General features: G+C 40.3%; 3 protein-coding genes across 3 annotated transcripts in view; all 3 read right to left on the bottom strand.

Annotated features, from left to right (window-relative positions):
• The window catches only part of LOC135797917 (protocadherin-like wing polarity protein stan), a 22,318-nt gene extending 9,938 nt beyond the window's left edge, over positions 1-12,380 (bottom strand). Inside the window, 3 exon segments of the mRNA XM_065310498.1 lie at positions 483-608; positions 671-2,270; positions 11,921-12,380. Of these exon segments, the coding sequence (XP_065166570.1) occupies positions 483-608; positions 671-2,232 (1,688 nt within the window). The 5' untranslated portion in view covers positions 2,233-2,270; positions 11,921-12,380.
• A 936-nt stretch (positions 12,381-13,316) lies between these two features.
• LOC135799345 (uncharacterized) lies at positions 13,317-20,418 on the bottom strand. The gene is made up of 9 exons (XM_065312409.1): positions 20,008-20,418; positions 18,533-18,702; positions 18,188-18,464; positions 17,944-18,094; positions 17,732-17,880; positions 16,403-16,578; positions 16,082-16,301; positions 15,845-15,971; positions 13,317-15,771 (listed from the first exon to the last, which is right to left on the bottom strand). Exons 1-9 carry the CDS (start codon positions 20,048-20,050, stop codon positions 15,564-15,566), a joined length of 1,521 nt encoding a protein of 506 aa, XP_065168481.1. The 5' UTR covers positions 20,051-20,418; the 3' UTR covers positions 13,317-15,563.
• Positions 20,419-21,009: 591 nt separating this feature from the next.
• Positions 21,010-23,666, bottom strand: LOC135799346 (uncharacterized). The gene is given in 3 exon segments (XM_065312410.1): positions 21,010-22,421; positions 22,484-23,262; positions 23,265-23,666. Coding segments are annotated over 3 exon segments (1,302 nt in total). The 5' UTR covers positions 23,641-23,666; the 3' UTR covers positions 21,010-22,274.
• Positions 23,667-23,672: the final 6 nt, after the last annotated feature.

Here is a 23,672-nt window from a genome sequence, read left to right as displayed (position 1 = left end):
TCAACAGACAAGGGAATATCTTCAGTAGACATACCCTGTGCGTCCTGGGAAGCGATAGTGTATTTTATGTCAGCGTTGGGACCTTCGTCCGCATCGTACGCTTGAACTTTAACAATGCTATAGCCGGTAGACACACTTTCAGACACGGATTCTTGAAAAAGTGATGTGTAAAATCGAGGCGCATTGTCATTGACGTCTTTTACATTTATTAAAAGTTGTGTTGTGTTACTTCTCGCTGGACTTCCGCCATCTTGTGCGCGTATGACCAATCTATACGAACGAATAGTTTCGTAATCCAATGGTTTGACGAGCGTTACATCTCCAGTGAGACTGTCGATTGTAAACTGGCTTTGGGTGTTACCCCCGATGATTGCGAAACGAATAGCTGCGTTGTTCCCTTGGTCAGCATCAGTTGCCCTTTTTAATTTTAATAAAACCGCAATTATATAAATCCTAAAAATAAAATCCAAATAATAACTTACTTGATATGTGCAACAACAGGATTTTCATTCCAATTGATGTCTTCGTTGACGGTAGCTGTGTAGGCACGTTCCGAAAACTGCGGGTAGTTATCATTATCATCAAGGACTCGAATGACAACACTCGCACTGCAAAATACCAAGCATAAACATAAACAACCAATTTTAAATGCATTTTTGTTTTTATTTACCTTGCACTTCTTCTTGCGCTAGCTGGTGTGGCTTGATCAGTCGCAGTAACAATCAACGTGTAAACCTCAGTTGTCTCTCTATCCAAATTGGTCCGAGTCGTAATCACTCCAGTCTTGGCATCGATTTTAAACGCGTTATTATCTTCTTCGGCAGTACTAATCCCACCTCCATTAACACTCTGCACAGCATACTCCACTTCCGCATTTTTCCCAATATCCTGATCAGTTGCTTTCAGGGTCAACACGGTGCTTCCAAAACTAACACCTTCCCTAACCGTAGCATCATATTCATTCATTTCGAACGCAGGCGTGTGATCATTCGCATCCAACACGTTTATCTGCAACATGCTAGTTCCACTCCTCGGCGGAAAACTGTCATCAGTCGCTGTTACTCGGAAATAGTGCACATCTACCAACTCGCGATCAAGTTGCACTTTGGTAGTGACTATTCCCGTCTTCGAATCGATGTCAAACATAGACTGTGTCCTTGAATCCAGCAAGGATGTCATTGAGTATGTGACTGGTGAGTTTTCTGGATCTCTTGCTTTCAGTGTAGTGACAACCACTCCAGGTTCACATTCTTCCAGTACACTTACAACGTATAAATGTTGTTCAAAGAATGGGCTTTGATTACGTAGTTCCCGTCTAACCCGCTTTGCGATATCAGTATCATTAAAAACTTGATGATGGTAGACAATCTTAAGTCGGTGGTCAGAGTCTAATACTCTGGAATCTTTACACCGAGTAGTGAAAAAGATGACAACTTTCCAGAGTGGTTCCCTGATGCAGACGTCTTCAGCAGCGACGAGGTCACCTTGTGACTGTTCGATTTTAAAGCGTCGATCGCTCACATCAATGAAATCAACCTCACATGATTTCGCTATAGTTCTCGGAAGAAATGCAGATACAGAGTTGACAAACTGCGACTGTCTCAAACAGATCTTCCTCCATTTATCAGCAGTCGGGATAGCAAAAGACGCATAAGTCTCCGAAATCCATTGTTTCGCATCGGTAATTCGTGTTCTTACATTCGGATGCGCCCGATGCAGAAATGGATTGTATGTGATGCTCCTCCTGCTTCTGGAACCACCCTCTAAACCAAACTCCGCCTCCAAATCCTCCTCCTCCTCCGCATCTTTGGAACATTCCTTGCCGACGATGAATATCCTCAACGGCAGACTGTAGTAGTCAATGTCTCGCAGCCTATTCGAAGTGGAGTCTATGTGCACGGTGAATAGATTCGGATAGTAGAGTGAGTTGCACTCCAGTCGTTGTTTGAGCGAGACGCGACCGTTGTGCGGGTCGACCCGGAGGAGGCGCGACACGAACGACGCCGAGCGCTCCAAATTGATTTTGTAATCGCGCTCGGAGCCCAGCTTGTACACCGACGCGTCGAAGATGAGGTCGCCGGGTAGTTGGTCCTCGGTGACGAGCAGGAGGTAGCACGCGCATGATTGCAACGACGCGAGTAATACCAGCACCGCCCCCGTGAGTCCCAGCAGGCTACGCCTACTTCGATGTGTTTGCGTTCGCATTGGTCGAAATGGTGCGTGGGCGGTCATTGCGCAGCCGCATCGTTAACTGGGCGGCATAATTCGATCTGAAACAACAACCAAAACATTCACAATCACACAGTACATACCACACCGTAATTGAAATAAACAGTTAAGAGGAAATTCTTGGTACGAGAAAATTTCAACGTGGCTATAAATAATTTAAACTTATAGCTACATCAGGTTGTTTGCTAACAACCGCGGTATTATAACGGAAACTCTCGCGTCCGTCCGCTACGGTGAATGAAATGAAGCGAAAACTTTCCTAGCGCGCGCGCACGTCTAATAACACTCACTTTGCGCGAATTGCTGAATCTTCAGAAGAACAAAAACACGGCGAGTCTGGGTCGGCGCGTTCGAAGTGTCAATCAAGTCCGTTTTAATTACCCACCGTCGTGTGGTAATAATGGTGTTTGATGGCGGTACGGTCGTGCACGCTGCGAGCGCATTAAATCGCAGTGAGCGGAACTCACGTCCCGTGAGGGGTGTTTTTCGAGACGTTTGTTACCCAAATCGCCCAAAACGCAACGACTTTGCGCGGCGTAACGATGTATAAATCTAAACGCACCTTACCTTCGAATGTAAGATGGAATGGATGCTGGAAAGGTAGCAGAAGAAATAAAAAAGCAGGTCAAGTGGAACGAATCTAAATCACCGGCGCGAGTAATTACTCGCCGACCTTTTTTTGAAAGGGATGCAGACCTTTCAAAAACAAATCGTTACCTGTTTTGATTACTCGAGGATTCTAATAAAATTAACGATAAAAAATAATTTTTTTTCATTTTATTTTTTCTTGTTTTTTGACATTTTTTGCAGCTACTTGTGGCTCTTCGGCACGACTCGTCGGCAAATTACATTCGCTATTGCCTACACGCATGCACCTGCATTTTTTTACTGTATGCATACAGCCTTGAGGGAAGTCCTGAGAAAAAAATCAAATTACTATGCAATTGCCGTCGACTCTCGCTCGCCTCACTTGCTCGCGGCTGAGCAAGAAGAGGTAAAAGGTAAAACGCCAGCGCCAGAACACAGGTAAAGGTAGACGAAGACCTTTGGGAACTCGGTTGATTCTCGCGAGACTCTTCAAGTTTCTATTAGACCAACCAGAAGAGTGTGCGCTTGCCGCGCAGTGTGCACGCAACCTATTTTTGCGCTTTTTATGCCTTGATATTTCTTCGAGAGAGTATTTCAACTCTTTTTATTTTAAGTTCATAAGAGCTTTCGCGTTCGCTTCTATGCACATTCCGCTTGGGGCTTCCTGAGATTTTTTCAGCTAAATTTATATATTTTTTGTACTATTTGTGTGCTTGAGGTAAAATTCGCAGCTAACGCACGAATGAGCTTTGGCAGGATTTACCGTATCCTGGGATTATGTTACTGCAACGTAAGCTGTAAGCTCACGATGTAAACTGTAAGGCATCCTAGGTTATTAAGAGGAAATTGAACTTCAGCGGAAGAAAAAATACACACAAAGACAAAAATTTGATGATGACATGTTGATGCAACGGAAAAAAAAAACTCCAACCGCCGAGTTGCAGCGCACGGAAAAGTTGAAATATAAAGTTGAACCAGTTCTCGAGACGCCGAGAAGTGAAGAAACACGTCGCAACATAATAAACGCGTATCGTATCAGAGTTTATGATAGAAAAATAGAATACCAAGAAGTCGCACTTCGGCAGACTCGCGCTGCAATTGTATGAAATATCAAGAGTTTGCTGTTTTGCTAAACTGGAAGCATGGCTCGAGAGAAGAAAGAAGTTTATACAAGTTCAACGTCGTCATCTCGTCATCGAGTTCGAGTTTCACCTCCACTCCATATTTATAACATAATACACGCGCTCCAAACACAGAATACACAACAGCAGCGAAAGGAAGCAAACGCGGTAACAGAGCATTCCTAATTCTGTTTGTTTCTATGTTTCTTAAGCCACCACAGCAAAGTTCTTTCAGTTTTGTTGTGTTTGCTGCATGCGCTTCGTTTGCTTTATACACTTGCTTAACGCTACTTACTATGAATAGCCCGACATGTTCTGCTTGCATTTCTATGGCATCTCATGAAGCTGATCATGAAAGAAGAAAGACGTACGGGCGCATGTTGCGTGATTATCTCTTCACGACGGCGACGACAACGAGTTACTTGCTGCCTGTTTAAATGTTTAATATTCAACGCATTGCAACAGCTGAATTTGCAAATACTACAAGTTGTATCCAAACATTTAAAATGTTATTTTATTTTGAGTCTTTTAGGTTCTTTATTTAATCAGTAATTATTTGATTGAATTCAATTTCCTCTTTGGTTTTTAAACTTAAAATTAATCGTCCTCCGCGTCACGGATTCATGTTAATTAATAAACTCCAAAGCAGTGGACGTGTATAAAAGCGTATGAAACTACTACAACTCTATATCTAGAAAATGTACCGAATTCCATCGGAATGTAAATTTCAATTCAAGATAGCAGCCAGCGGCAAAGAAGCAGCGCATACTGATGAATACCGAATCGGTTCGTGAATGCTCGCCTGAATCCCACCTCAATGGTGAATACGTAAGTAGCAAGCGACGAGCGCCAAAGATTCCTTCTGCTTCGTTAAAATGCACGGGCTTTGAATTAACGCTATCGCGGAACGATTTAATTAAAATTAACTTTATCTCTGCCGACCAGAGCGCCGCGCACATGCACAACTCCACCAAATGTGCAGCTTTTAGCAACCGGTCTTAATGAGTTTCGGTAGAAAAATAAATTATTTACATATAAATAAATTCTCCAGCAGAAAATGTATAGGAGTATTTCATAAGATGGGCAAATGGTACGTCAGGTATTCGAAATTTCCAATAACGAGAATATGCGACTGGGGTTGGAAGCGGTAATGGTGGAGGCGCCATTATGAGATATTTCCGGTACGCAGGCCGGCTATATTCTCCGTAAATAATACTCCAAGCAACCCGGAAACGACAGCGACGTAAAGCCTTTAATGTGTAGTTATTGCCAATATTATCATAGATAACAGGTAAATTATTACCGAAAGTCACCCTAATTCGTGTTGCTTGAGTGCGCGTTATGTCTTAAAAGCCGCACGCACTCTAGAATCGATTAAAACGCGTTGCGAGTACCAAAATGTTATGCTAATAAACATTCGATTCAAATGTTCATTACGTGTATTGCGGTTAAATGCAAATAATTGCTAATGGTGCAATATATTTGAATAAACTTTCCTTCACATACACACAACGAATTTATTTCTAATTCTCAGCAAGATAGAACAATATTGAAACATTTTAAATGTCACTCGTGTTTGCTTAGAATGCCAGCATGAAATATAGTTTATTGCATTGGTTACTACACTCGGTAGTGTCTTTACGGATTAGTTACGACTTATTAACTTGAATGCAGCGCAACTTATTACGCAAATGCACAGAGGCTGAGATTTTACGAAAATTGCATTTGATGTGAATATATTGTAATCGCAAGCATGCAATTACCATGAGATCTAGCATGAACTAAGTGGAATGCAGGTATTAACAATTTCAAGGGCCATAATTCATTTATGCTATATAATAGTAATTTTAATTTAAAATTAATTACGAAAGTAATACGTCTGCACACCTGTGTTGAATAAAAGCGTGAATAAAGAATAGTATTCAACACAGTTATTATTATCTGTACAGTTAAATTATTTTTGCCCAAAAGAACCAAAAACATTTGCACTAAAAGTTTTTAAATCAAATTTAAAATCCTGGAATTATTGCTTATGATTAAGAACCAAATGCTAATTGCCTACTTTCAATCGCGACCGTTGTTGCGGGAAACATACAGCTTCTTGCGCCAGTGCACACGCCGCTAATGCAAACAGCAATAAAACGTGGATTTATCGAAAACTCAATAAATACAAGAAGCGTACCGCTTGTAACAAAAACGTTAATGAGTTTCGACGCCGATGTGTTCTCGAATCCAAAGCAATTTATAACTAATCAAAAACCGATACTCATTTATTAATTTATTAATTTATGATATATGCGGATAATATGAGATATGCGGTTGGTAATTGCACGGTTTAAATTGAATTTAGTACAAGCGCGGATAGCCGAGTGGAATAAATGTGCAATTAACCAATTTACATGTTTGTGTAATTACCTTTTAGAGTGTGTACGCACTCAATAGGAGATTTACTCAATCACTTTAAAAGTCACTCCAGAAGTAGATATTGGCGATACATTCACTTGGGTCTTGGGCGATTTTCTAGTAAAGAAAACAAGTGATTTGGAATCATTGCCGGTGCATTCGTTTCGAAAGTTTTTGACACACGTAAAAATGTTTGTGTTTTTCTTTTACAATGTTTTTCCAAGTAGGTATTAGGAATAACATAAATTAACGATTTGCAATAAAGCGTAGATTGGAAAGTTGTAATTTCACTTCGTTTTCAATTATGTATTTCTATTAAACAATCGTAAAACAATACTTAATAAATAATATTGTGTGTCCACTTTTAAACGAAATTTTCTTTACTGATTAATATCTTGTACAACATGCAAAGATACAAAGATTTACATGATGAAAGTACCGTCGAAAAAAGTGCATCGATAAAAAACAGTGTAAAACAGCGTAAAATTAGACGTTTAGACACGCAGTTTGGCGCATTGTGCAACAAGACGTTTGTATCGCGTTTACAAATGAGGAAATTTAAGACGTGATTGTAATTAGAGAAGTAAAAAAATTACTTTAAACATAGTTATTAAAGAAACAAGAAATATTTCCTTATGAAACGTTATCTTTATGTCCTTGCCCGTTATGAACATTTAAACAATTGTAGAAATGATTATTTTCAAGAGTCATGAAAATTTCAGCAAAAATTTCTGATAAAAGATAAAAATACTGCTGAAAAATGCCAACTTTCCAACAATTTCCACAAATATTCGTGACTCATAAAAATTACGTTTCTTGTAAAGTGGTTCACATTACGTGCGCTTAACGCGAAGAAAGAAAATAATAATTACACAAACGCGAACGGTGAGCCTGTAGCTCTTTTAGTATTTAACAAAACGTAATTAAAGCATAGCAACACGTACTTTGAAGCGTATTTAAAGTTAAGAATCGCGCAAGATCAAGCATTAAAAACCTTTCGCACTAGTTTGCTATGTGGGCACGCCGAGCACATTTCCAGCGTTGTTTTGCTGTTGTTACCGCTGATGAAATTACATCCAAATTAAAGCAGATTAAAGAGAAAGAGTCGAGGCGTCGAGTGTCGAAAGGTATATATAGTGCAGAGTGCAGTAATGGACGCGCCACGCCATCGGCGTCATTAAGTTAATAAATTTCCAGGAAACGCGTGAAAATTACACAAATTGCATGCAGGTGTACCGGTGAGCGTGCGGCGGGAAATCGTGCTGTGGAAAATCTCAACTCTTAGCCGCGAGTATCTAATCATTTATAAACTATATAAATTTTACACACCAGCTTCGCAAAAATGTCAAAATAAACTAAGCGAAGAGAAGTTAATGAAACGTTTTGTTCGTTCGCTGAGCTGCTTAGCAGAATTGTCCAACCGAAACTCATTCGTTCACTCGATTAACGTTGTGCCGGTTTAAATTGATTCGTGGTTAATTTATTAATCAACTGTAAAATCGCGTCCGACCCCGGCTGGAAACCAGAAGTTTAGCGCAGAAAATTAGAGATAAACCGAAGCTTAGCGCACGATTCCGGGTGGAAATTCCGCACGTTTTCCAACTTGCAAACGTCCGCAATGCTCATTAGTTCGGAATCGCATTGATTGATCAGTTTAATCAAGCGTGCGCCGCTGTAAACTCATAAATTCATTATTCACAGCAATTAATCACACGCTTTTTTAATTGTTACTTCATGTACAATTATTTTACGTGCCATTAAAGTAATTCTGTTTCAATTTCAAGAAAACGTGTAAATGTTAAGAGACAAATAATTTTATGACTGAAATTTTTGTAATCATCTGCAAACGGTAGATAGCAATTACCTGATGAACATGAAACCGCACTTACAAGTAGCTTAGGAATCGTTTGATATTTTACTTAAGTCATATCTTAAGTCTTCAACGCGGATGAAAACAGTAATCACACGTCTTCGATGTTTCTCTAGATTCCTCAATTTGCGGCAATTTGTGCGCGACGTTACTTCGAGGAAAAGCGACAGCCGCATGGAGTGAATTTACGAGTTATACGCTGAGTGTATTCAGGCATACGAAGTGGAACTCGCGCGCGCGATGAGAAATAACTTAAATAAGTGAAGCGAGCCGAAGCAATGAAGCAGGTCGCATATCTAGCAGAGTTAAAAGTCTTCGGAGAGAAGCAACAAAAATACCAATCACCTGTCTATTTAAGAATCAGTCGCGGAGACGGCCAGGAAGAGCAAAAGAGTTGGCGTCATTCAATTTGCCACAGAGAGCGAGGCGGATTCGGAGCGCGCAGTTGGAGCGTAAAATCGTTATGCTAGAAAATGTTCGGAATCATCTGCGAAGCCCTTTTTTTATCAGCCACCATTGTGATTCGGCGTACGCTTAAGGTTTACAATGAATGTGAATTTCTAGTTCTCCTGTTAAGGCGATTTAGTTCAAGTTCTTTGCGGGAGGAAAATCAATTTTTCATGTTTTACATCTATTACATAGGAATGCTTCAGAATTATAGAATATTTTTCTTCTACAATAACATCACTAATGTAACAATAAATAAACAGGAAGCTATCACATCACTCGTACCGTTCATCATTTTTTTTTAATAAAATTTATAACTCAACCGGAAATATAATATAACATTTTTTCATAAATTTTTTCACCTTGTATAATCCTAAATCCAAAATGGTTGTCCGTTGGCAAAGCATTTCCAGCAGGAAATGTCTTTCCTCGAAACCATCGCACACAAAAGCCTGACGTTTCTGTCGCTGCTTTTATTCCTTTCATTTCGTATTTTTATCGCCCGCGCCATTGCCCTGTGTCCTGCTGAACGCGCCCGCTTTATTATATCGGTACCGGCCGCAGAAGCAGCCGGATTCGCAGGATACCACCGCGACACTTGACCGAATGACGCGCACATCGCTTTGTTCACCGGCAGCGGAAAAAAATATGGTGATAAAAGCCCCAATGCTGCGCAAAAAGGGTTTTGCCATAAAACTTATAAAAGCCCGAACGCGGAAAACACTCGCAAGACGAGATAATAATAACAATAAACCCGGAATTGTTGTTACTCTAATACAGCACAGACAAAGACGTTTCATCCAAAATAAAATAAAGTCCAAGTATTAAACACTTGTGCACGATTTTTTCCACAATAAAATGTTCACATGGATATATTACCCGGCACCAGTGACAAAAGCCGTCAAAGGCGGCGTAACACACAAAGTGCAGGAAATTGCATTTCGCTTTTGTGCGCGCAGTGCAAATGTAAAACTAATTTCAACATGCAGCGTACCTACAGTTTAAAAAAGTGTCACAGGTGGTTTGCACATTCGCACATTTCCACCACTTGAATAATTAATTTGAGTAACACCCTACAATTACGTGTACATGCAATTAATTACTTTGTGCGGATGCAGCGTTACGCTTTTAGGAATATTACAATTCTCGCTGGTGAAGGAAAAGCTAATGGAGGTAATAAAGTGTCATCAATAATTCGGTGAGTCTGAATGCAGGAAATTAGGATGTGGAACCGCCGGGCAATAAACGGATATTCCAAATTCTCGAAAACACGTCCAATAAATACATCACTTAGCTTATATTATTCTAAGTTATCGCCCATATCGACGGAACATGAACTGCATCCGAGGGCGACTATGGCAGAGTAATCGAATTATTACATCCAACAAGCAGTTACACTGCTTTAATAGAATTCCATAAATGTCATTAGGGTGAGAGATTGCTTGAGTTTTTTCCATGGTGATAACTCAATTATTTTGTAATAAATGTGTGAATTTCTCGCTGGAATGTTATTTCACTTTTAATTGAATATTTGCCTTGCAGATCGAATTCTACGATCGGAATTCGATGCGCTATCGAGTTGTGTTGGAGATATACAAGCGGTAGCGATATTTGCATACATCTCCTCCGCCTTAATCACATGCAATCGCGAGATATACGAGATATACGCGTACGCCAGATCGCTAATTAAGTAATTTACGACAACGTCCGAGTTTGTTGAACTTACTGATCGCCGGCGACGCCGGCGTGAAACAACAAGCAAAACAAGAGAAATTCCCCGTTGAGACAAATTTCTCAAACGGTGTTTCATACCATATACAATTTCTAATAGCCTACTACTCGATTACTTACCAAAGAAACAACAAAAGATTAATTTAACACAAAATTCTCGAAAATATAAAAAATTAAAATTAATAGTATACTATAATTTTACTGGTTGTAAGAATGCGTTTCTTTTTCTTTTTTTATATTTATCTATGTAATAACACGTAATATTATAATGTAAAGTACGAACAAGAGCGTGGGACTCTTCATGTTCACGGTCTTCGCGCAGCACGAGGAAGTGCCTACACACAGTCACATTATTCAAGCGTAGAAAAGTAAACAATGTGAGATTGTAAGGTGAACCCGGCGAGGAAAACGCATGAACCCGTCTCACGGGTTAATCAAACCCTATTAAAATGTTAAAACCACATCAGCGAGCAGAACGCACAGTGCAACGTTAATGAATGGCTCGGACAAACATTTTTTGCTCTTTGAATCGGACGCGTCTAGACTGAGGGTTGTGGTGTGACCCACGCGATTTTTTGTAATTTAAATTAATCAAAAAGATTTTTACTGAAAATTTAAATTTGTAACTTTGTTATGTTATAACTTTTCATTCTGTTCAAGAAAAATCAGTAATACAATCAGTAATATCAACTTGTACTCTATGAGTAAACTCATCCCCTGATCATTTGTCTCGAAAAAAACACGTCCAAAGGCTCGGGGAGCGTGCCTGACGTGAATTTGCGGAATGAGGGGTTGCTGAGGTCAAAAACTCCCCCAACAACTTTCGGCCCGTGGGGTGAAAATCCCGTCTCGTGTATCTACATTGAAACATTCATACACAGTGTGTGCACAACTGCACAATATTCGATATTGCGTTACACCACCCTCAGAAAAAACCACCGCCAGGACACGCTTCATTGGGATAGTCGGGCCCTATCCCAAACTTTTCACATTTATCGAGATATATGCATTATAGTTTTCTGCATTTCGAAAAACCATTAGTATCATCCATAACTATGAAATATTACTCCTTTGAGTAATACAAAAAACTACTACTGGAATAATTGAAATCCCGAAGCAATCCCTAAAACCCTTACAAAAGGGTTGACAACGCGTGACAAGCGCTATTCTTGCTGAGACGAGATAAAACAATAGAAACACGGGGTTGCGCGTTAAAACAAAAGAGCATTGTTCGAATATTGAGGATATATCACGTGTGATCACACAAGTGTAATCCTCACATACTCGCCAACTCATGGGGTGGAATAACAATGTGTCAGGATGAAAATAAAAAGAAAAAAACAGCTGAATGGATGAATTTGTCATGTAAAACCTTAAAAACGAAATTAATTAAAAGCGCCGAAGCCATATGGTTAACAGCAGATCAAGTACCGTCTGTTGGCAAACAATCAACCCTTAAGGAGATCTGTTTACACCGCGTACACTTTCTGAACTTCTAGAGGGAAGTAAAACGTGGTTGGCGATGACTCACCGACAAGTGCTGTTCAGCTGGTCTATACTCTGCCCAAATAAAGGTGATTTAATTAACGCACCGGTGCAAAACCTCTCACTAGGGGTGATTTTGAAAACTTCCAAACACAAAAATAAAACAAATCAAGCACAATGGTTATGTAAAATGTTAGAAATCCAATTGGAAACACACTTTGGCTTGTTTTCCTCGTGATTTATCACTCCGGCAAGTCCTCGCGTGTAAATCAAACAGGATCAACAACTTTTCCGCAAGATTACGTCCCGTCGCACGAAAGATTAACAGGTATCGCGTGTAGCGCAAACTTCTCGGCTGCGCGTTCGGTTGGCGTTCACTTCTTGCGCCCAGTTGCCCGGAGTGCGCTCTCGAGCGGGGAAGGTGCAATGACTCAAGACAGGTATTTAAAAACGCAGCACACAAGCAACAACGCGCGAGACACAACAGCGCACGGTGTGGACGCGGCCGAGGCTGGAGCCGAAGTGAGCTCGGCTCCTTGCGCGCTGCGCACGGACGCGATAGTAGACTCGCTACAGGATAAAACACCGCGGTCGGCGCGACGGTTTTTCGCACGTTATAGGCATGCGATGAATTAAACCACGCGATAATTGTATGCGATTGAAAGATATACACTCACCTCGTGGGTTATGCGTTGTTGCGAGATGAATTTCCACGTTGTTCAGGCGGATTTTCACTGATAAACACACTGCCGCACACGACGCATGGATGCACTCACGCCGCCATCTTACTGTTTACGTGCGGCGTCCTTTGCGCTCATGTGTGTCGGGAGGACTTGTGTGCTTTGTCGGCGAGTCGCGACGCTCGCGTGCTGCGCGACGGGTACGAGGGGAGCGGACACCTGCTCGCGTACTCCTGCGTACTCTTGCGTTTACGGTTTAACTCGCTTGCGATTGTCTACAATTTCACATTCAGAAGATCCGTGGTTCCGGATGGCGCCACCGCGAGTTGTGGCAGCATTGTCAAAGAAGTGATTCATAGAATATTTCTGAACTAAATTCACAGAATTCTATTTTAACTTCACGGTTTTTATTGTTGTAGATACGTTTTTAATATTTTTCACTATAAATTTTTACTGTTCATTCAGGTTTTACGTAAAAGAAAGAAAAAAACATGCGTAATTGTATTATATGTAATGTAGGTTGCCTATAGTGTTAAAATCAAGTATATTTCTATGAAAAATACTTGAAAAAGTTGTAAAATTCATGCTCTTAAGCAAATAAATCACTTAACAGACAGAGTTCAAGCATAAAAATAAACTCAAATAGCGTATTTCTATGGAAAATTTGTTTTTCAGTGCAAGTTGATATAAAAACACAGGATATAAGAGCAAAATAAGTTGCCTATCTTAAAGGAGTATAAGCACCCAATAAAAATTGATAGGTCGATTATCTTTGATTATATTAGTTTACGGTCTCTTACGCCTTCGAAACAAAACGTCACATTACAATATCATCACAACATCATCGGATTTCATGTAATATCTGTAGTCGTTTGTACCATTTTACTGTTTTCGTTAGTCGTGTGTGTGTCTGCGTGTGTGTATTTACAATACTGGTCTTTCATGTGTAAAGTGTGTTTATGGTTGCATAGTTAATTGTATTCAATAGATTTAATAGAAATCAAGCAGTAATACTGAACCTGTGCACATAACAATTAACATTACAAAAAAAAAGAACAAAAAATAAAATTTGAGCAAATTAAAATAAGTAGACTCAACTAGACAATAAAAGTTTTAAACACCTAACCTAACACAACCAGAAGTTCTCTGACTAAAAGTAGCTCACAACTTTATCCACACAGTTCCATCATAATTAACGTGTGTGCTTGATTACAATTATAATTATTACATAGGCTTATTCAATCGTATGAAAACTGCAACTAACTGTAAATGTAACTTATAATTAAATAGATTTTTGCTTTTCCTAAGCTTCTTTCGGGATTTTAATGTGTAAATGTATTTTGGTAGACCACAATTATTAGTTCTTCTCATCTAAATAGTTAAATCTTAGTTAAACGGCTAACATTATTTATCGTTTTATCGATACACTGCTACGTTGTGTCGCTCTGCTTAAAATGTTCAAAAATAATTCCTACTCTGTCCTCTCTTTCTCGCGTACGCATTCGCATTCACTATAGTGAAGTGTTTAAATATATATTTATAATATACGGTAATTTTTCATCAATTCTTAAATATTTAAATATATAAATTCGAATCTTCGACGAAAATCGTGCATTTTTCAAATGTACAATTTTCGCCGAACATCCTGTATATAGAACAGTCTAATAGTTATTCAATGCATTTCATTTTTCTCAATAATTTAAAACTCTAATTCATAAAATTCAATGCAGACGTGGAGCGTCCGAAGGTAACAAAACATTTTGATAGAATTTAAAATTTTCAACTTTTCAATTCAATTCGTTCGATTATTTGCTTCATTTTTTTGTGGTTTTCTACGACGACCTTGCTAGAGCTTCGTTAAATTTCATTTACTTATCGATAGTTATTATTTTAACATAGTTTGATCCATTAGTTCACCTTAAATCGTAAATACTTCGTGTGTTTCTCAAGCATTTCACAAACGGGAATTATGCGCGCCGCGGCGAAAAGTTAAGTCTGAGCTGGATTCAATTTGGCGTGGCGAATAAAATGCGCATCGAAAAACGAGCATAAATTGTTCCGAAACATGTTGGCACGGCGTACAGAATGGAAAAGTCTGGGCGCGACGCAAATAATTCCCTAGTTTTTATTACAAGTTCAGGTAGCCATTTTGTTTTGTTTGTTTCTGTGATTTTATGTATGTTCTGTGTGTTGTGTCTTGCTGTGTGTGGTGTACGTATTGGTAACGATTGAAATTGTCAATACTTAATTTAAATACAACTGTTTACGGTTACTTACTTCACGAACATTGTACGGTTAAATTTGCTATCTACGCGAAACGCGACGAAACGATGCGCGAATGTTGATGAGAAAAAGGCTATCGAGCATGTTGTGTGCTTGTAAAACGTTAGACAACTTTTGTTTTATGTGTTTGACACGTGCTGCTCTGGTATTGTCCATCGGTGTATTGAAAGTTGCCTAACGTCAACGCGCACTCCGGAATGAAAAGATGTAACATGATAAAAAGAAGTTTAAACAATGTATATGAACAATTTCCCCTTTCTGTGTGTGTGTGTCTCACTCATGAACATTTTGATTAATGTTGCCTAATATGCAGATCTAATGTGATTACCACTTGTTACACTTGTTTAACTGCTCATCTACGGTTGCCTACCACTGTGTCAGCCTCTAAGAATGCGTATTCGACACGAAAATTCAATGCGTAAATGAATCATATGTACAGCGGGCGAGCGAGGGACGCGCTAATGTGTAACATATTTACATTGTCGTTAAACGTTAAATTTTTGTTCCGTTTTGTGTGTTCCGCCTGCCGTCCGCCATCTTTCTTTGGACATTTTTGGTAACTGTTCCGCTCGCGCTACAGTTGTTAACACAGTTCGCTATTATGTTTGTTCTTCGGCAATCGCTTAAACCTTTAACCAAGTGGCAGTGTGTGAATAATCGCTCGGATGAAAAGTGTAATCAGTTGAAACACGGAAACAAACTATGACGGGGCAAAAAGAGCGGCGTCTACTCGGAAATGTAGGCGTTATTGCGCGTGTACAAGTACAGCGCAAGCGCGCTGAGTAGCAGAATGCCATTGGAGTATATCGAGCATCCGGCGCACGGATCTTTCACAGCTTCCAGCAGGCCCATCGTCACCTCCTTCAAATCTCTCATATGTGAACAGCGGTTTGAGATGTATGTCGAAAGGCAAATCTTTACTTTATCCATATCCCTATAAAATCGTAAGTTAAATATTAAATGACATCATTTGCACAATGATAGCCATTCATTTAAAGTTTACTTACTCGCATAACTCCGTTTTAGAAACGATGGGATTATTTGAAGTTCTACGTGTTTTGGTGTTGGCCATGCAAGCACTCAGTTCGTGGCCATATTGGCTGGAAATCATACAAGGAAGACCACTGAGGAAGCCTGCAACCCAACATACATTAATGACATCAAATATTAGTATATCACAAAAAATAGATTATCCGCAGATTAGATTTTAGCCCTAATGAGATTAAAAATAATGCAGCACTCACGATTGTAGTTGTATCCGTTGTTCTTGCATAAGTAATCCAGTCCGTTGTCAACGCTCGCGATCGCAAACGCGGGCAGGTAACTCTCTTGCGGCGGCAGGCAAACGCGTAATTTGTTCGCCGTGCGACTAACGCACTTCTTGCCATCGCTGACCAGCAATTCGCAAGCATTTTGTTGCCGCAGTAAAGTTTGGATACAAAGTTTTGTTTCGTTCACAGATTGCTAAACAAAAATCAACATGTCAAAAGTGAGCAATACCAACCATTATAAACAAAATGGCCGTCACACAACACAACATAACACAACACAACTAGTAAACTTACAGATAAGTCGTTGAAAGCACTAGGTCCGGCATACTTGTTGCACTTGTCGCGGAAGTTGTCCACCGACGTGAAGTCCACGGACTGACTGCGCTTCACCTTATTTCCGATAATCTGCTGCGAGTCGAGAACGTTGAAGTTGGCAGCACTGATCGCCGTTTCGGACGTGCGCGACTTGCCTACGGAACGCACACAACGATAAGACGTAAGCAACAATGGAAGTTTTGATTAACAATAATCAACTAACAAAGCTATAGAAGTAACGCACACGACACACTCACAGAAAAAAAAACATTAATAAACATGAATCATACATCATAGTATTGCATGTGCGCAATGACAGTTATAAATAAGAAACCAAAATGGCCGCCGAGCAAAAGTAATAGATGCGTGCGTGCATTGATTAAATATTGCTCGTCATAACCGCATGCAACCACAACAACGTGTTATTAATATTTTTCTGTTCATTTGCATCGCATTCGGTAAGACGGTGAATAAATACAAGGGTACAAAGGTCAACATATTGTCGCTGATGAAATGATGAAATTACGCGATCGTCAATTGTCAATACACACATCGTAAGCACAACTAATTGATTAAATTCGATTATGCTGATTAGAGATCCACACAAAGGGAAGAAAAGATTAGATAAACAGGATTACATTGTGCACGTGTGCTGGTAGTGGTGCATGCCAAAGTTCAACACACAGTGTGTCCACACAGAAAACGCGAATAAGTATCATTAAACACGTCACTATAGCCATGCACGTAGAACGAAGTTCAAAAGGCAGAATATATATGGTTGCATTTTGTTCATGTTTATTGCATTCATTGGTTTCTGTCTCGTTTTTGGTTCGATATTAATATAGATATAAAAATTAAAAACAAAGTATCATAAGAAAATATTTACGTAACACTGTTTTCTAAAACAATATTAAAATGAAGACAACACAAACAAAATCATTTCAACTAGATATATATAGAGATATGGAAAAAATGGGAACCAGTTGTATCACAAATTACATTGTCTTGATTTCTTCTTTCACTCGCCTTCACAATCGTATGCAATGCCCGCGTACAAAATTCTCGCTACGCACAGTGGATGCAAAATGGCGGATATAAATTAATTTGAAGTGTATGTGGAGTGTGTGTGTGTTTAGAGATAATGTATCTATTGTCATGCCTTGTATACCTTTCCCTACTTAGGTGTGAATGTGTTATGCTAAATGTAAATAAACTCCTACATCAAACGCAGGCTCACGACGAGAGTGAAAACTAATGCGTAGAAGCTTGCATAGATTGTCGGAGAGGAATTGCTTGATTCCAACTTACGCTGCGGCATCGGCTCCCCGCGCTTCCAGTCCTTGCACGGGCTGACCTTCTTGATGAACTTGAACAACGCCTCGACTATGTTCGCCGGCGTGTTGTTCTCGCACTTCTCGAGCACCACCACGGCGCATTCCTGCAGCTCGGCCATGTCGCTATAGATGAAACATAACCTCAAAGTTATGATTAAACACGGCAACACTGTATACGAGACTTACGCGCATTGGGTTTCGCCCTTGAAGGTTAACAACGGAAGGTTGGTAATGGACAAGTCCTTGGGGATACGTTGCGCGATTGTGTTATTGGCGCAGTCCTGCAGCGCCTCTTTATGAGACTGCAGACACTCGAAACCTCCCTCGGCGACAAACACTAAAATAATCGATTAAAGAGCCATTAATTAGCCGTAAGCACACCGCGGAGTAATACAGGAAATTAGAATTAAAGTGAATATAATCCACTTACTCGCCAATCGATCGCCGTCCTTGAAGCAGACGAAGTCGATGAGGTTTTGCGTTATGTTGAGGACGAGTTTCATGTTGTCTTTTTCAACTGGTTCGAGGCATTTTTCCACCTTATTGGTGACATCGGTCACGCAGCTGAGAATCTCCTCACGTTTCTTGCAGTATTTGCCGAAGATATCATCCATGGAGCCGTCTTTCTTCGCCTCCTCCAATTCCTCCATGATTTGCGTTTGGTTCAGGTGACTGGTGAGACATTCCTGAACTTTATCTTTGGAAGCCTGGACATTAAACATGTTTTATGTTAGTAAAAACTATTAAAACCTGTTTATTTTAAGTGTTAACTTACGAGAATATCTTCATAAGTGCCTGCTCCGCCATTTTTCTCGCATTTTTCCTTGAGGACTTTCTCGACTTCCTCCTTGTTCGGCAAGCTGGCTTCGTCGATATTCAATCCGGGAATTTGTTGCTTCACAGAATCCAGGTTGAGGTTATTGTCGCTTTGGGCGAGTGCACAACCTATAATTCGATAATAAATATGGTTGATTATCGTTGATAATTATGATTCATTACTGTTTGTTGAAAGAGGATGTGAATCAACATGCAAGTAAACACTTTACAATAATACAACAACCTCAGCTTTGCTGTAACTTTGCTTTACGTGGTAGTTATGCAGGTATTTACTAAATATGATGATACACACTTAAGATAACGATTAGAGTAGCAGTTATTCGCAAATATTATGAAATATTGATTCAGAGTTATTATCGAAAGGTAAATAATGTTGATTTGTGTGCAACCGGTTTGATAGCATGTTGAAGCACGTCACATGTGTTAATTATTCAACATTCAAAGTTGTTCAAAATGATTGCACTCCGAATGCATTTCCACATCGCAATCACATCTGAAACATTAAATGCTCTCTCCTAATTTGCGTGGCAAACAGTTATTAATCTCATTACTCGTACATTGTTCATAAATTTACGGCAGTGACGTTAAAAGCTTCTTTAAATTCAATTATTCATGCGGTTTAACGTCTGCCGCGTGAATTGTCTGATAAATGTAGAGCAGTGTAACAACGTGAATAACAATTTCTGGGTAATTTTGATATCAGATAACTTGTTTACACAAATTAGACGTGCAAATCACATTTGCACACGCAAAAACCTAGTTCGACCTTCAAACGTTCGAGATGTACATGGAAAAATAAACAAATGAAACACGAGCGTGGTTGTTCGATGTGACCAAATGTGGCATACGGGATTATTTGAGCAAACGAAGTTGAGTCAAGCGAGCACACACAATGCGAGGATGATTAAATGACGACGACACCGATCAGCGACAAAGCAGAGGAAGATAAATCAGCGCGGCGCAATGAATCCGCGCGCTCGCCGTCCGAACCCTTGCACACGCACGATAACGAGTTACGACAATTATTTCTGCCCGCGGTTGGCAATGGCAACAATTTGCCACGAAGGAAATTAGCGTTTCACACGTTCGCAAATGCCAGCGGTGGCACAGATTCGGGCACCGAATCTGGCGCGGTGTGTACAAACAAGGCCTTGGACTGGGCGCTCGCGAGAAAATCGATGAAATGCATCGCGAATCGCAAATCGCATTTGAATCCATCTTTGCGCGCAGCACGCCAAAGGGAAAACAAACGACGGTTTGCAATGACTCAACCTGTGCGAAAACCCCACACACACACCGCACTTGTTTGTTCTCCGCGCGAGCATACAAACAATCGACAATCGGCACCCCTTTTTTGCACTTCCTGTTTGCGAACGGTAAACGGTATTCGTGCGATATTCTAGAGCGTATTACCTGTGAGCAGGACAACGCAGAGGGCGATCCGTATTGCGTTCATCTTGTTAGCACTTGGGATGTTTCGTTGTCGCTAGGAGAAAGTAGGCGAGCCGTCACACGCGAACTACGACAATGATCGTGCACAACTGTTCGGTTTCGCCGTTAGCGCGTTTTTCTAGCTCGTCCGCAACGTCTCGCTATCGCTAATCCGCGCTCGCAATGGTCGGTGGAATAGAGCTGCGCGCGTGTTGAACGGTGCACGCAACGCCCGGACAGATTCCAACTTCCAATGTTCAACTTGGCGATCGCGGGCGAGACCCAAAAAAACACCAACAACGCGCACGGAACGGACCAACCTGCACCTTGCGCACCGCGAAACTTCTACTACTACGCGCTCGCTACAGCGACACTGCAGGGGGGGCACTGGGGCAAAACAGCAGTCCGCTACTTCCACCACTTCAGGAAGAGGTCGGCCAAGAACAATTCGCAAACCGCTGTTCGTCCTTCAATCGTACCCGCCTTAATACAAGCCTAACTCAGGCCAACATTATATTTCATCAATATTTTGCACAATCATACGATTTACTTCATAAAACACAAGAAAATGATTGAACAATAATATTGAACGTCTGAGAGTGGCGTAATGGAAGTGTGAATGCAGCGCCATCTAATATATTTGTTTAAAAACTTTTGTATAAATTGTAAATCAAGTTTTATAAGACATAAATTCTAAAAATAGAATAATCAGATTAAGGTTTAATGGATTCCGAAGCAATATTAGTCATTCCACATACTACGCAGAAGCTAAAATTATCAGGGTTTAAAAAAGTTGCGAATACGATTGTCCATAATCAAGTTGGGCAACCTTTGAACTTTCAGACGTTTGAATGACTAATAAATACATCGGCATATTGATTTTCCTATTAAAACATTAATTTTCTAGAATTGTGCTTACATTTCAGCGGTTTTTGTTATTTCAGTGCGTAAACTAATTGTGAATTGTGAAATAAAACACAATAATTATTCAGTATCAAAAAAATCACAACTTTAAATTTTTTATTCATTTTGAGTTTTCCGCTATTCTCATATTCACAACGTCACATATGGATCACCCAATCCAAATATAGATGGAAAGATTCTTAAGTAACTTAATTTTGTACACATTATGTTACAGCTAATATTGTTTCACATTTCCTACGCGTCCCTTTCATCACGCACCGGTGTTACCCCTTCGCTCAGTGTTCACAATTGTTATGTAAAATTACAAAATCTTATGCTTATATACTCTCTACTTATCGTCTATATATAAAACTAAACAATACAAAACATTTTTTCACCATTCACACTCTGCACATTTGCTCTTGTTTTTTTTTTAGTAAGTAGTTCAGCAATGTACGCACAAATTAGATACATTTATAATATTTTACAAGTGACGCTCTTCTATTTTATAGTCACTAATTTTTATTTTCCTGTAGATACCTCGCATTCTGCTAGTTTAAAATGTTTGCATCTCTCATCTTCAAGACGACAGCAAACTTAATTAACTAATTATAATCAGTCCACGGTGAAAATAGAAAATACAATGCCTTAAAACTAATTAGGTGTTTTTCTTCTGTGACAAAATGTGTTTGGCATCGGCACAGCACCGAATTTGGTGTGTCAACCCGTTGCCACTTCAGTGGTCGTCATCAAGTGTCAACGGGTTAAAACTTAATATCATACTTTTCTGACTTCCGCAAATCTGGTCCCGAATGTGGATTGTTTCAGTGTTCCATGCATCGTCAAAACGCAAACAAATGTAAAATGTAAAATATAATCAAAAATAGTAACTGAATAGTTAAATTAAAGTAGTGTTTTTCACATTGCTTCGACACCGAGAGAAAAGGTTCGGGCCGCCATTGCGCCGACAAGATGGCAGTGTCATCGCCGCAATAGCGGCCGCTCGGCAAACTAACCTTACGCGCTAGAAATATATGTACAGAAACCAAAATTGTTATATCACCATCGTTTACACAGCATTTCAGCAAATAAGCGGCGCCTGCACAAAGCGATCGCGGGCGGCGCTTATTTATATTCGTTTTTTTTTTTAAAGAAAAAATGCGACGCCACCGGCGCGCCCTTTCACGCTCTGCCATGTTTAAAACAACATGGCTGCAGCAGTGGCGGCGCACCGCTGGCATGACAATCGAATAATTTAACTTACAAATTAACAAATCCTACTAGTTTGCTTGCTTAGCGCATTTTCTTATAGAATTAAGAAGTCTTTACGGCGTGGAGGGCAAACGTTAGTTCTGTATGATGTAGATGTTTTTCCGGCGCCGCACCGACGGATCATACTCGAGTAACTCTTTCTGCGCAAGCGCCATTTCCATGTGGAGGATCTCCGAGTCTTCATCATCTACGATTTCATCATCGTATAATGAATCGGCAACCTAAACAAACAAACAAAAATTAAATATTCGAATTTAATTTTTTTTTAATAAAGAAAACTAACCTCCACATCAAACTCATCAGTCTCCTCCTCTTCCTCCTCATCCTCTTCATCATCCACCTCTTGTTTAAGCTCCGTCTTAATATTCGCAATATTAATGTACTGTGGCTGCGCGTGAATAATCTTCGTGGTCGGAGTCGTATCCATCTCGGACTCATATTCCGACCCGTCACTCTCGGCACTCCCACACGAATCCCCAAAGTTATCTTCATAGCTCTCGTAACTGCAGGAGAATTTCAATTCGCCTCGCTCCAGCGCCTCCAGATTGCTCGGGTTTGACATAGCGCGCCGTATCGCTGACGGGTCCTTCTTACTCCACTTCTGCACCTCTTCGTCCATTTTGGTGATCTTCGACTCGTTCATCGCCCACAGGCAGCCCTTTCTCTGCGCACCGTTCACCGCGGGTTTCTCAATCTTTTCGAAACATTTATTCAGGCTTAAATTGTGCCGCACCGAATTCTTCCAGCCATTTGGCGCTGTTTTGAAGAAAGGAAAATGGCGACACATGAAGTTGTAAATCTCAGACACAGGCAGACTGCCTGTTTTGGAATTCTTCAACGCCATTGCAATCAAACAGCTATAGCTATACGCCGGCTTCGGGAAGGGTTTGACATCTTCAGCGAAAATGCGATTGTTGTTAAACTGTTGTTTCCGCGTGTGGTTTACGGGCGCTGTGCTGATTGTGCGCACCTGGCCTAAATTCGCCAACTGCGCAACTGTCACCGGACTCGCTATCTGCCTACCACCGACTGTATTTCGAAACGAAAGTAAAGGTGTTTTGTGACTTTAACAATCCCCTTCGAGATGATCGGAGTAACTTTCTTGATGGTGTTGATAATCGGTCCTGTCGCGCTCTTTTTGATAAAATGTTGCGTACCTACGTTTCTATTTATGACTGCATTGACAACATTAATAGTTTGTGGTTTGTCGATTTTAATCGAAGGACGTTCGCCTAATTTAAATGTAGTGATGTTACCGTCGTCTAACTTCTTAATCAGATCTTTTTTTACAGCCGCTACCTCGGTTTTCACGCTAATGCCGTTTGGTTTAATACTAGCCGGAGAAAACGTTAAATGACTTTCTTTCAGCGATGGCGACGGTGATCGCGTATTCGCTGAAATACTGCTGATGATTGGCATCACCGCATTGGGATCCACCATCGTGGTGTAGTCATCGCCGGAGAAGTCCAGCG

This window comes from Atheta coriaria, unplaced genomic scaffold (assembly GCF_025399875.1).
Source record: "Atheta coriaria isolate IRGN ID8LTWV9N9 unplaced genomic scaffold, Caltech_Dcor_3.1 hic_scaffold_9_pilon, whole genome shotgun sequence".
Classification (NCBI taxonomy): Eukaryota; Metazoa; Arthropoda; class Insecta; order Coleoptera; family Staphylinidae; genus Dalotia; species Dalotia coriaria.
This window is presented reverse-complemented; position numbering and strand designations above follow the sequence as displayed.

Bases quoted from the DNA above. Each gene is read 5' to 3' on its own strand.
- LOC135799345 (XM_065312409.1), bottom strand. From the start codon at position 20,050: ATGAACGCAATACGGATCGCCCTCTGCGTTGTCCTGCTCACAG. The intron at 18,703-20,007 runs GTAATACGCTCT...ATCGAATTATAG, and splicing joins CTGCGTTGTCCTGCTCACAG to GTTGTGCACTCGCCCAAAGC. The intron at 16,579-17,731 runs GTAAGTTGGAAT...TGCGTTCCGTAG, and splicing joins CGGGGAGCCGATGCCGCAGC to GCAAGTCGCGCACGTCCGAA.